At 24.9% G+C, this 12,421-nt stretch overlaps 1 protein-coding gene across 3 annotated transcripts in view; it reads left to right on the forward strand.

Moving 5' to 3' along the window:
- The first annotated feature begins 1,546 nt into the window (after nucleotides 1-1,546).
- The window catches only part of LOC126905565 (inositol polyphosphate-4-phosphatase type I A), an 11,363-nt gene continuing 488 nt past the window's right edge, over nucleotides 1,547-12,421 (forward strand). Inside the window, exons 1-17 of one of the 3 annotated variants that reach the window (XM_050685387.1) lie at nucleotides 1,547-1,733; nucleotides 3,393-3,524; nucleotides 4,412-4,483; nucleotides 6,916-7,071; nucleotides 7,843-8,040; nucleotides 8,271-8,782; nucleotides 8,841-9,043; nucleotides 9,119-9,279; nucleotides 9,351-9,534; nucleotides 9,605-9,809; nucleotides 9,880-10,237; nucleotides 10,297-10,568; nucleotides 10,988-11,088; nucleotides 11,165-11,387; nucleotides 11,462-11,679; nucleotides 11,746-12,149; nucleotides 12,227-12,362. In XM_050685387.1, the coding sequence (XP_050541344.1) occupies nucleotides 3,407-3,524; nucleotides 4,412-4,483; nucleotides 6,916-7,071; nucleotides 7,843-8,040; nucleotides 8,271-8,782; nucleotides 8,841-9,043; nucleotides 9,119-9,279; nucleotides 9,351-9,534; nucleotides 9,605-9,809; nucleotides 9,880-10,237; nucleotides 10,297-10,568; nucleotides 10,988-11,088; nucleotides 11,165-11,387; nucleotides 11,462-11,679; nucleotides 11,746-12,149; nucleotides 12,227-12,362 (3,521 nt within the window). In that variant the 5' untranslated portion in view covers nucleotides 1,547-1,733; nucleotides 3,393-3,406. Of the gene's footprint in view, nucleotides 1,734-3,390; nucleotides 3,525-4,383; nucleotides 4,484-6,915; nucleotides 7,072-7,842; nucleotides 8,041-8,270; nucleotides 8,783-8,840; nucleotides 9,044-9,118; nucleotides 9,280-9,350; nucleotides 9,535-9,604; nucleotides 9,810-9,879; nucleotides 10,238-10,296; nucleotides 10,569-10,987; nucleotides 11,089-11,164; nucleotides 11,388-11,461; nucleotides 11,680-11,745; nucleotides 12,150-12,226; nucleotides 12,363-12,421 lie in introns of those variants that run through there. The other 2 variants (XM_050685388.1, XM_050685389.1) reach the window with 2 other exon arrangements.

Here is a 12,421-nt window from a genome sequence, read left to right on the forward strand (position 1 = left end):
ATGATACTAGACAGCTCAGAAAATATATACTATTTTTTAAAGAGCGCCAAAATAATTCTTGCACAGGGTTAAAGTCGACACTGCTACACAAATACAAACGTATAATTTTTTTTTACCATTAGTTATTATTATATACTATTTTGTGATGATAATTGGGATTGGAAAATTAAAATTCAATAAAAGAACAGAGTAAATTGTGAAATTCTTCATCCTACATTATTAAATCTATTTATGATTTTTAGCGTAACACTAAACATCAAGCACAATTATGTTAAGTACTTAATTAAGCATAATTCTCAATACTGAAATTAAAAATTGGTCATAAGAGTAGCTATTATGTGAGAATACTCAATAAAGGTATTTTCAAATTAGCATAATTGTGACTAAACAAATTTTTAAATAAAAAAATTTAAATAAATTAGCTAAATCAAAAAAAGTATTATACTAAATTTAAAAATTACGCGTTCCAGTGTCTTTTCTAGAATTTATTAGACATTGCAATGAATACCTGTGACCATATTCATAATTTCTTTTTTCACTACTTTTGTTATAGTTATAATTTGTAGTTAATGTTTATGATACTTACAATGTCATATTTCTCACATAAAACCGCATTATTCGTCTGCGTCTGAATTGTGATCTAACTATTTCAGTTCGTTATAAAATTTAAGATTTTGTCATAGTACTAGTGTCAGGATATCTATGGTCTGAGTTCAGATAATATATATTACATGGTTAATAATAAAATCAATGATGTCATTAGGAGAGTAGCAGCAGGGCATTTGCCCTAGAAAATTTTTTAGTAAAAATTGAGATCGGTCGATCCACACTCTTGCTGTCTGAGCTATACTTTAAGAAAAACCAGAGGATCTAATGAATGATTAAAATCTAAAAAAATGCAATAAAAGTATATATTTATATAATTTGATAGAAAGAGATGAGAAATATATAATTTATTTAATATTTCATGCTACTTAATTTAAAATATAGCAGAAATTTAATGAACAGCCACTTTCTGTTATTCGCATCATGACCAAATACAACTTTAAATCACCATAAAATACAAAACATATTATTTTGTAGTTATTGAACTATAGTCCATAGGCGTAATTTGACACAAGATGTTTGAGGAATCTAATTTAATTTTTCGCCTGAAGTTATTTTTCAATGGTTGAACAGAGTTCATTTGATCGACTAAATGACTTTAAATTTTAGAAGTAAATAAAATAAAAGCATTTTTTGTTGATTAAATTATTAAAATATGAATTTTCGGTCAAACTTAGGGTAATAAGCATCACATCTGTCCTTCCTTTTGTTACGCCATAACATCGGCATTTTCTATGTGAAGCTTAATGTGAATGGGTTGTAAGGCTTGGTGAATTGATGGGTTTGTTAAAAATTTGTTCTCTTTAAATAAATCTGAAATGATCTCTCTGATAAATACATTATGTATTTGTTAGATGTACGTATCATACATAAAATTAATCAATGCTCATATCACAAATTTTTTTTATCTCACATTTTTATTCCGATGTTATTGTTATCATTTCCAAAAACAAATTTATTAAAACAAATAAAACATTTTTACTACTACTGCATTAAAAGTTTAGCCATAGTATACTAATTATACAGTAAATAATTATAGCTAGCCTAATTTAAAATTACATTATATTATTACAAATTTTAAGCAAAATGTGGTAGTTTACGGATTTATACAATTAAGTAAACAACAGGTAATTTAATTATGTATAATATGTACATTTTTGTTAATATTGAATTTTAAATTTTGAATTATTCTATTTCGTTTTTTTTAATACGAACTCTTCTATTAATGTGACTAACAAATATTTTTGATATATTAGTGACACTCTAATTTTTTTATTGTATCAGTCTAACTACTTTCCAATGACTAATGTACTAAGTTTGTCATTATTATACTTAGTATTTTTGTAATAATTAAAATCTTAAATATTCTAATGTGCTATTTTATTTTAGGCAGTGTTGGGAAAGTTCCTTTTTAAATGGAACTCGTTCTGTTCCTCGTTCATTTTCTAAAATATGAACTCGTTCTAAATCCTAGTTCTTTATATTAAGAAGGAACTTGTTCCAGATCCAGTTCCTCCAAAATAAGAACTCGTTCCACTCTTCGTTCCTTTTATGTAACAAAGTTATTTAATAAATTGTGGCAATGAGATAATGATAACGGTCATCAATGATTTTCATCAGCAGTTGAATACAAAACAAATTTGTAGTATTCCTTATCTAAAAGTATTCAAAAATTATGCTAACGACTTGTGTCAACGCTACCAATGTCTATTGTCTACATATAAATTAGAAATAATAAATCAGAAAACCCAAAACCTTTAACATATATTAGTTAACAAGAAACGACGATAATATTCGGTGCATTATTTAATATATGTACACATATATAAATAATATTTACTGTATACCTACATGTGATAATAACTCTATTTATAGTCAATTGATTCATTTAAACAGCTATGATCTCGGCTGGGTATATAGAGGACTTCCATTGTCAAAAGTCAACTAAAAATACCTTAATATTTTAATGTCTAGATACGAAGAAAACTACACTAAAACATGTTTATAAAAATGTTTAGGAACTGTAATTTCCGTTCACGATCCTTAAAAAATGGAATTTGTTCATTTTCCTCGCTCCTTTATTTTAAAAGGAAGCAGTTCCTAGCATCGTTCCTTCAAAAAGAACTCGTTCCAGGAATCCGTTCCTTTTGGAACCAGTTCCTTCTCAACACTGATTTTAGGAAGTATTACTTACCAAGAATTAAACCAGATGACTTTTTATTTTGTTTTATTGTTATTTATTTATTTTTGTATTAAAATTTTATTTAATTGATATTAGTGTACTATTATTTATACTAATAGTTTACTCTAGAAAGTGCACTAAAGCTAATTTCACTAGCACCAAGTGTATTGTTCAAGATATTATACCTTTAAAGAATTAGTTAATTTAAAAATTGTTTTTTTATTTAATGTTTACAGTTACATTTAATATTTAAAAACTATACACTATTTATGATTAATGTTTTATATTAAAACATTATTCATTAAAAGGTTTTGAATCATAATTCATTATCATAAGTAATTTAAATAAAAGTCAATTAACTACTGTTTTCTTACTTAGAATTTTTTTAAATATAACATGAAAAAAATTAATTTTCGTTTTAATGAAAATTGTTGTTTTACGTTAAAAGTTGTATTATGTTAAACAATGTTTTATATTTATTAATATTTTCTTTCATTTTTAATTAAGTTTCGACAATAAATTTCATTTTAAATGTTATAATTTTAACATTATTTATAATGTTTTCTTGCCCTGCTTTAAACACATTGTTATTCTATTATTTTAGGGTAGACTAATGAAATGCGGTTCAATAAACAAGAGATGATAACATTAGCTCAACAGCCATCAAATAAATTTGATAAAGAAGGTTTGCTATTAATTCGTGAACGACAAGAAGGGTTTTTTAGGAAAACTGAAAGTGAGCTAATATTTTGTGATATACTATATTAATATTTTTTCTTTAACAATTCTTATTATATAAAATTCAATTGATATTTAAAATAAAAGCTCTATTTTTAAAGCTTGGCATGTTTTTAATAATTTGTGTGTATTGTTACTTTGTAACACGTTATTGCATGATCATTCAAATTATGTACAGATTACTATTTATAAGGTTGGGTAAAAAGTATAACAAATTTTTAAAACATTAATTTTTTATAGATAGTATTTATATATATTTCTGATGAGAAACTTGGCGTATTTACAGGAAAGTCCTTGGGGTTCAGTGGAACCTTCTGTGGACAAATAAAATCGTAGTAATGCGTAGAGTAGAGAAATTAATTTTCCTATTTACTCTACATTTGAAAAGCTACCTGGACCTTCCCCATAAAAAATTTCTAAATACATCACTGGATGAGAATATTTTTATTGATTGCATATTTTAATATCACTTAGTTATTTTTTTAAGAAATATCTAAAATTATTTAACTAATGAATTTATTGGTTTAATAATAATGTAATAGTAAAAATATAAAAATATATGGGTAAGCTACTTTTTTTTATTCAAACAGCTACCACTTATTGAAATCTACCAAATCTCAATAAAATAATTTCTGGACAGTTATCCTTAATATATTTTCCAAATCTTTTTAGAATCTTACATTTAAAGAAATGACTATAGAGCGACTTCTTATATAGAGAGCAAAGATGCTTAAAATATTTTCAAGTTCTCTTAATAGTGTCCAAAGTGACTAAAGTTAAAAATTAATGCAATACCTTACCTCTTCTATAGATAGTATAAATTCATCATTCATTCCTTCAAATTAAATTTATTTTAGACTATTAGATGTATTTAAACCATTTCAGAAAAAGATTCCAAGAGAAGCAAAAAACGTGATCGATTAAGCGATCTGAACTGTTATGGCGGATCACAAAAAGGTATATAGTCTTAAAAGTGATTTACATTTACTTAAAGTTATTATTAATCTGATAAATAATATCAATAACAACTATTCGGTATGTTTTCATTAAAAACTTCAGTTTTGTGATATCTATGACAGCAATAATTCACTAATATTTATTAAGGTTCTTATAATATATAATATAGAATCTTATAATCTATTTAATTAAAATTCTTCTTAAAAATAGCATGCACACTAATGTCGTCGCATGATAGTTAAACATTTACAGTTGGACATATTTAACAATTAATCCATTCATTAAAAAGACAATCCTAATTTTAGTAGTATAATTTTTTTTATAATGCATGAAATCAAATTTTATTCCTAAACTTATTGTCACCCCATTAATACAATTATTTTTAAATAATTATTTTTTTATCTATTTTATGCATTTAGTGTAATTTATGTACCTACTATTACTTTGGTAGTGTAATTTGAATCCAATGATATGATAAGAAAATTCTTAGTAAAATTTTAATTAAGAAAAAAACATATATTTGTCTTATTGATATTTTTTTTATTAAAATTAAGTTAATTTATTAAGTTTTAATTAGTAGTATCATTAAAATATCTTATGTGATCTTTTATCTAAGAACATTTTTAGGGCTTATATCAACAGCTAGAATACAAAATTAAAATAAGTGCAAATCGAGTTATATTAACAAATTTTATTTATATAAGTGTAATTATTAAAAAAAATTTGATTTGTATATTTAAAATAATAATCATTTTTAGTATGCTAAAAAAAATTGAAAAAAAAACATATTTTTCTGAAATGTTGAGATTTATACACATTTTTACTATTTATAGTATTAATTCTGTTATAGCTTCAATGTGAAGCTGAGAAGGTATTAATTTTACCATGACACATTTATTTTTTTTATTTTGTGTCTGTCACTACTTTTTCTCGCCTCTCACTGAACCGATTTTTCTCAATAATACGTCAAAAGATCACAAATTGTATCTAGTTGAAGACATTACCCTTAAAAATTGAAAAAATTCCCCTCGTTCCTTATAAATGGGAGAAATATTTTAAAAAATTACAATTTTAAAAATTAATGATTTACATTTTTTACTTAAAACTACCATACATTTTTAAAATGTATGAATCAATACAATTATTTTTTCATAAATATTTCATATTTACTTCTTTCATTTGATGTACATTTTTTGAAAATTTGATTTTTGACCTGACCACAGGGGGGATTCTATATAACAATTTTTGCACACAAATTATACTTTGTCTTCTCAATTTTTGAAAATTTTCCGGAAATATTGACACTTTAATTTATCTTAAATTAAAGCTTATGTAATATACTATACTATGAAAAAAAAATTTTTGGGATATAATGAACATGATTATCATATTCAAATATGTGCTATTTTTGTGTTAAAATTTTTGGTGTTGTAATTTAATTTATTTTAATATACCTTATAATAGGGTACACTGATATTCATAAATATTATATAAAACTAATTGACATAGAATATAAAGTTAAACATATTTAAATTTTTTTTTCTTTTAAGTCAAAAAAATTAATTTTAACATTTGAATTAGCTTAAATTGCCAATTTTATCAAAAACGAATGTGACGAACGTTTGCCCATTCAGAAAAAAATATTGCCTGTTTTTATTTGTTCAACCTAAATAAAAGTGAAATTTTTTAATTTCCATAATATTTTCTATTTGTTGGTTGGTCAACAATATCTCTTGATATAAATTAAGTTGAACATAAAAAAATTATAGTTTAAATTTCATTTTAAAATTAACTATTTCACTTAACTTCAGAGGCTGGTTGGTACTAATTAACTTTATCATTTTGGTTTCTAATTCTGCACAATTAATCAAAAAAAAATTTTCTTTTTAAACAATATTCTATTTTTTTATTGAATTTATTTTTTGAACAATATAACTCATAGGGTACTTTTACTAAAGTATTAATATTTAACTACAAGAGGTCTATCCTTGCAAATACAAATGATATTAAAAAACTATATAATATGGTTTTAAAAAAATGTTTAGTTAACATGTTCTTTTGATCTTATTCCAATGTAATTATATGTACTAAAATGTTAATAGAAACCTTAATAATTTTTATTTTAAAATTAAGAAATATAGTATTTATTTTACTTGCAATATGAGATTAAAACTAAAAATTATAAAAAGTATTTAACTCAAAAAATCTTAAAATTACTATATAATTATGCTATGTATTTAGAGGAAAATGTTACCATCATCAGCACTAAACTCATACTAATTTTACATTAGTGATCAATTTTTATCTTCTTTTATTTATGGGATTTAATTGATTTTTTATTCAGTAGCCGATTTATAAAACAATTTTAAGTTATAATATTTAGTTCTTTTTAAATATAGAAATTAATCATTATTATTGTTATATTTTTAAAGCTAATTTTGAACGATGGTGCCGTTTAAGAGGTAATTTACTGTTTTACTTAAAGTCTAATGACCAACTCTCTGATTTATTGGGTATTATAATTTTACAAAATTATACTGTAAAATTAGACGAATCTCCATTAGAAGGATCATTTAATTTTCATATTGGTGAGTTTCTCATTATTACATTTAGGTATAAGTATTTTTGACATAATGCTATTTATCGAAAGATTTTTATTCATTACATTTATGTTGATTTTTTCAATAATATACTTATTAGGGTGGCACTTAATTAAATTAAATTTAAACCTATTAAATTGAGTAGAAGAGGCAAATTTAATAGAAATAACTGATCTATGTCTCATAACTTTTTTTGCTTAACTTAGAATTATGAATGTAAAACTCAAGTAAAGGTAATTTTACAACAAATTCAATATCCCACAAAAACACTACATACAGTAAAAATATGTATGTATACAGTTGTATGTAAGTATACAAAATATTCATATTTCTACTTAATATTTATTAAGAAAACCACATTGAAGTTATTATTTTTGAATTTGTTGTAAAACTACCTTTACTTGATTTTTACTTTCATAATTCTAAGTTAAGCAAAAAAAGTTATGAGACATAGATCAGTTATTTCTATTAAATTTGCCTCTTCTACTCAATTTAATAGGTCAGGGGGCACAGGCTAACCTAAATGGATTGGTCCCAAATTTAGCACAACTCATTTTTTTGTGTGTTAAAATAGAATTAAGAGGTAAAGTAAAAAAAAAACATTCTAGTTTTGAAAGCCACTTAATACTTATATTATTTATGTTCTAAAATCAAATATTTAAAAAAAATTGTTAAAATGTCAATTATTTTTTTAATTTTAATTTTGATATATTTACTAACACTTAAAATTTTATCTTTATTTTAACATTATACTTTTAGTATTTGAAAATGGTATTTGTCAACAAATTGGTGCTAGAACAGAACTAGAAAGAGATTCTTGGTTTGAAGCCTTAAAACAGGCCAATTATGACACTATGCGAGCTCGACTTTTAAACCTCAGAAAACAACTTGAAGAAAAGCGAAAACCTGAACTAGATATTGATATGTGGAGATTGCGTAAAAACCAACCAAAATTAGGTTAACATTTTTGTTTAAGACATTGATGGAGATTACTACTATAGCAGTAGTATAATATTTTGATGTAGAGTGACATTAAAGCTATAACAGTAATATATAATACCAAATTATTGAAGCAATTGACTACCACATTACATTGAAATTATTACCACAATTATTACTGTCCGTCACTGTTTATATTCATATATATATATATTTTTTTTCTTTAATATAAAATTTCATATTTTTAGATTTGGCTAGAGCTCCATTATGTGAAATTTGTTTTTCTTGTGATAATCTTGTGTGTGATGGTCATGGTCGTTCTCCAAACCCAGTTATCGTTGTATCTCTATTTATTCCTTGTGAAAAAATCTGGATTAATTATGCTAATACAGAAGTTGTAATTGATAGCAGTAATCCAACATTTTTAAGAAGTATATGGCTTCAACATAATGATGGTTTAACTGAAGATTCAATTATAAGAATAACAGTATATGATGTACGAGAATTAATTTCTGGTACTGCTATAAAAATGGGACACTGTGAAACTGTTCTTTGTTCACTATTGGAAACAACACATTCACGATGTAATAGTCAACGAGTGCGTCTACCTTTAACATATTTAAATGTTCAATCAGATTTTGATAGAATAATTGGATTTGTAACATTAACTATATGTAGACCGGACAAGCAAATCGGGCATAACATGAGTACAGAATCAACTCCCTGTAAATCACTTGTTCATAATAATTCTAATAAATCAGTAAGTTATTTTAAAACATTAAAACTTATCTAATTGTAATCTTATAAATACTTTAAAGATAAACAATCACCGAAGAACACAGTCACTTCCTCCAAGGTTAGGATTGAAATTTCGCATTCCACTACAGAATTATTTATACATGTTGTTTGATAATATATCATTTGTTACATATCGATTTCATTCTGGATTAAGAGGTGATATTTCACTATATGAAATTATGGCTGAAAGCAAATTATGTTTTTATCTGCCCAAACAGTTATTGTTAGTACTTTTTAGCTTAATGAAACTAAATAATTAAAATTTATATTTTTTTTCAATTTCTAAATTTTACAATAGAAATATTTGGATACTTGAAGAAAAAGAACTATTGCAAGAAGTCTCAGGAATGGGTGAACTTACAGAGCCATGGCACTCTAAACAAGTAGAATTACTTGATCGTCACTTACAACTGTTGCATTCTTATTCTCAAGCTAAACAAAACCTGGAAAATACAAAAGGTATAACATAATTTAGAGTTAAATAAAATAAAATTAGATTCACGTAAGTAACCTTTTTAATTTTTATTTAGGAATTTTCTTTAAGCCAAGCTCTCGAAAAAATGATCGAACATTGGAATTTGTCCCAACAAATTTGCACTTACAACGTATTTGGGTACAAAATGATACATTGAAAAAAAGTGGATTTTATGATATAATTACTGTTGGTGCTTTTACAGCACATTCTCATAAATCTAAAACTGGAGGGTTGATAAAGTTAGTTAAAATATTGAATTTAATGAATTCAGTTTTCTAAATTATAATATTTTATTTTTTTAATTTTTAGACTTTTACAACAACTTAAAGAAGTGCCTTTAAAGTCAAACGATCAATCTATTGTGAGTAGTAAAATTTGTATGGCCTTTGATGCAATTCAAGCTATTAAATTACTTAGAAGAGAGGTAGTTGATGCAATGAAAACACTGTTAAATTTAGCTAAAGAAAAACAAACAGATGGAATGATGCCTATCTGCAATGATATGATATCTAAAGTAAAATAAAATTTGATAGCTTGTAAAACCAATATAAATTAATTTAATTTTTCACGTTTATAACTTTTAGACAAGGATTTTATTAAGTCTTTGGGATCCAAAACTTGTTGAAGAAGCTTTTAATTTTATTGAAGAACACAAAGTTACTCCTGTATTAACCGAAAATTGTTTTTATTCTAAAAATAACACTGATTATCAAATATCTCCATTTAAACGAATAGCAAGTCAAATTAATTTTGATCTGCAATCACCAGATACAGAAGAGTTATGCACTCCCGAAAGCCCAAAAATGTTTATGAATCATAGCACTGGAAATTTAAAAGAAAAACAAGATGTTGATAACATTCAAGATGAACAACAGTTTGTGTTATTTCCTGAATGTGACATAGAAATAGACGAAAATCATATAAAAAAAATAGATCCATCTGGTATTTTCTTAACATCAATCAAAACTATTTATTTAATCATTTGTTATAATTTTTCATAGATACCAAAGAAAATTCTATAATTAGTGAAAATGGAATGAAAAATGGTCAATTTTTAGATACTTATGCAATGTGTAACTCACCATCAGCTAATTATTATAAACCAACTGAAGAACCCGAACCTTGGGAACTTACTCAGTTAAATATTGAAGCTAGTATTATGTGTCTTGTTAGCAAAGTTAAGTTTCTCTGTGGGCGTTGTAATAGTCCTGCTGTCAGATTACGTTCTCAAAGAAGCCAAAGTTTTAAATCAGATATTTCAATTACAAATCAAGCAAGTTTTTTCTATAATAATTTATAAAACATTTTATAAATTATATAATAAAAATTGATCACTTGTGGCTAATTAATTAAGTAAAATTAAAACTATATTAAAAATATTATTAATTTAAAAAACTAAAAAATATTAAAAATATTAAACTCAAAGCCACAAAAAAATTAATGAAAAGTCACGGATACGTATTTCTGAAACAATGTTACCATTATCAACGCTAATGTGTAACGTCAGTATGTGTTTAGCGTTGATAATGGTAACATTGTTTCCGAAATACGTATCCGCGACTTTTCATTAATTTTTTTGTGGCTTTGAGTTTAATATTTTTAATATTTTTTAGTTTTTTAAATTAATAATATTTTTAATATAGTTTTAATTTTACTTCATTTTATAAATTATTTTTAATTTTTTACTTTTAGAAATTAAGCAGCGTAAATCAACCAACTAGCCTAGACTCTGGATTCAATAACCTTGTTACCTCTAAACTAAATACTGAAGCACAAGGCCCTAAAAATTTTAGGTATTTTTATAAACACATACATGTACATTTACATAGTATGTATAAATAGTTATCTATTTTAATTTTTTATTTTTAGTTCATCTTCTAGAAATAAATTTACAGAAGGCCTTGATTTTAACTTAATGACGGATTGGGCAATTGAGTTAAAACCAAGTATGAAAAAATTACGTCAAGCTATGGATGGTCTACTAAAAACTGCTCGACTTACTCACAGTGTTTTCAGAGTTCAAGAAGATAAAAGATCTGCAGAAAGGTCTTGCAATGTTCGATATAGAAGACATGTTTGTTTCTCACAAGCGGTATTTATTATTTTTATGATTTCAATATAAAAAATTTAATTATACAATTTATGTCTTTTTTTCTCATATTTTAGTTGACAGCATTAGTCAGTGGCCTAATGGCAAAGTTGTGGTGTCAAAAACCTGATCCAGAATTCCTATTTTTATTGTCATCAATAGGATGTCTTGCATCTTTTGAATGTCTTTTAAGCTATTATGGAAACGAAATTGATATGTGGGGTGATATGGCTGTAGCTGTTGAAGATTTGGCTACTGTAAACTTCTCTCTTATGCCATTATCTCAGGCTGTCAAGTACGATATTATATTAAATAATATAATGATTCTATGTATTTCAATTATATATATATTTTTTTTCAGGGATAATCCAAAAAAAGAAATAATGCCACGTATAATAGGGTCTAAAAACTCATTATGTGTACTTATTCCAGTTCCTGATTTAGTCCAGTCACTTATATCTTTAAAAACACCATTTAGAGTTACTCCAATTTTCTTCAACATAGGTATTAATGAGATGGCTACACTTGCTGAAAATTTAGGAAATACAAAACCTCAAGACAGTAGTAACATTGATAATTTTGAACGCCTTAGTGAATTTTGTTCAAAATATCGTAAACTCAATATATCTAATGACATTAACTGTAATAGACAAGAGATTTCTCTAACCAAATTGATGGATAATTTAAAAGAATCACTTTACAAAAACAAAAGTAAAAATGTGGAAGTACTTCAATTAGTATCACGTGTGTGTCGTAAACTTAAGGGTATATTTTTTATATATTTATATTTATATATTATGTCATTATTTTGAACATAATTTCATCATCTTGTATACCTTTAGGTTTGCGCTTTACTAGTTGTAAAAGTGCTAAAGATCGCACTGGTATGTCAGTAACACTTGAACAATGTTCTATACTCAATTTAGAATATGGATTAGCAGAAAATGAATTTCAAAGAGCTTTGGATTGTATAAGAAGGTATTAAAAATAGGTAAAATTATAATTTATTATTCATTTTTTTTTTTTTTTTTTTTTTA

Source organism: Daktulosphaira vitifoliae, unplaced genomic scaffold, assembly GCF_025091365.1.
Source record: "Daktulosphaira vitifoliae isolate Bord-2020 unplaced genomic scaffold, ASM2509136v1 Scaffold_4, whole genome shotgun sequence".
NCBI classification, from domain to species: domain Eukaryota; kingdom Metazoa; phylum Arthropoda; class Insecta; order Hemiptera; family Phylloxeridae; genus Daktulosphaira; species Daktulosphaira vitifoliae.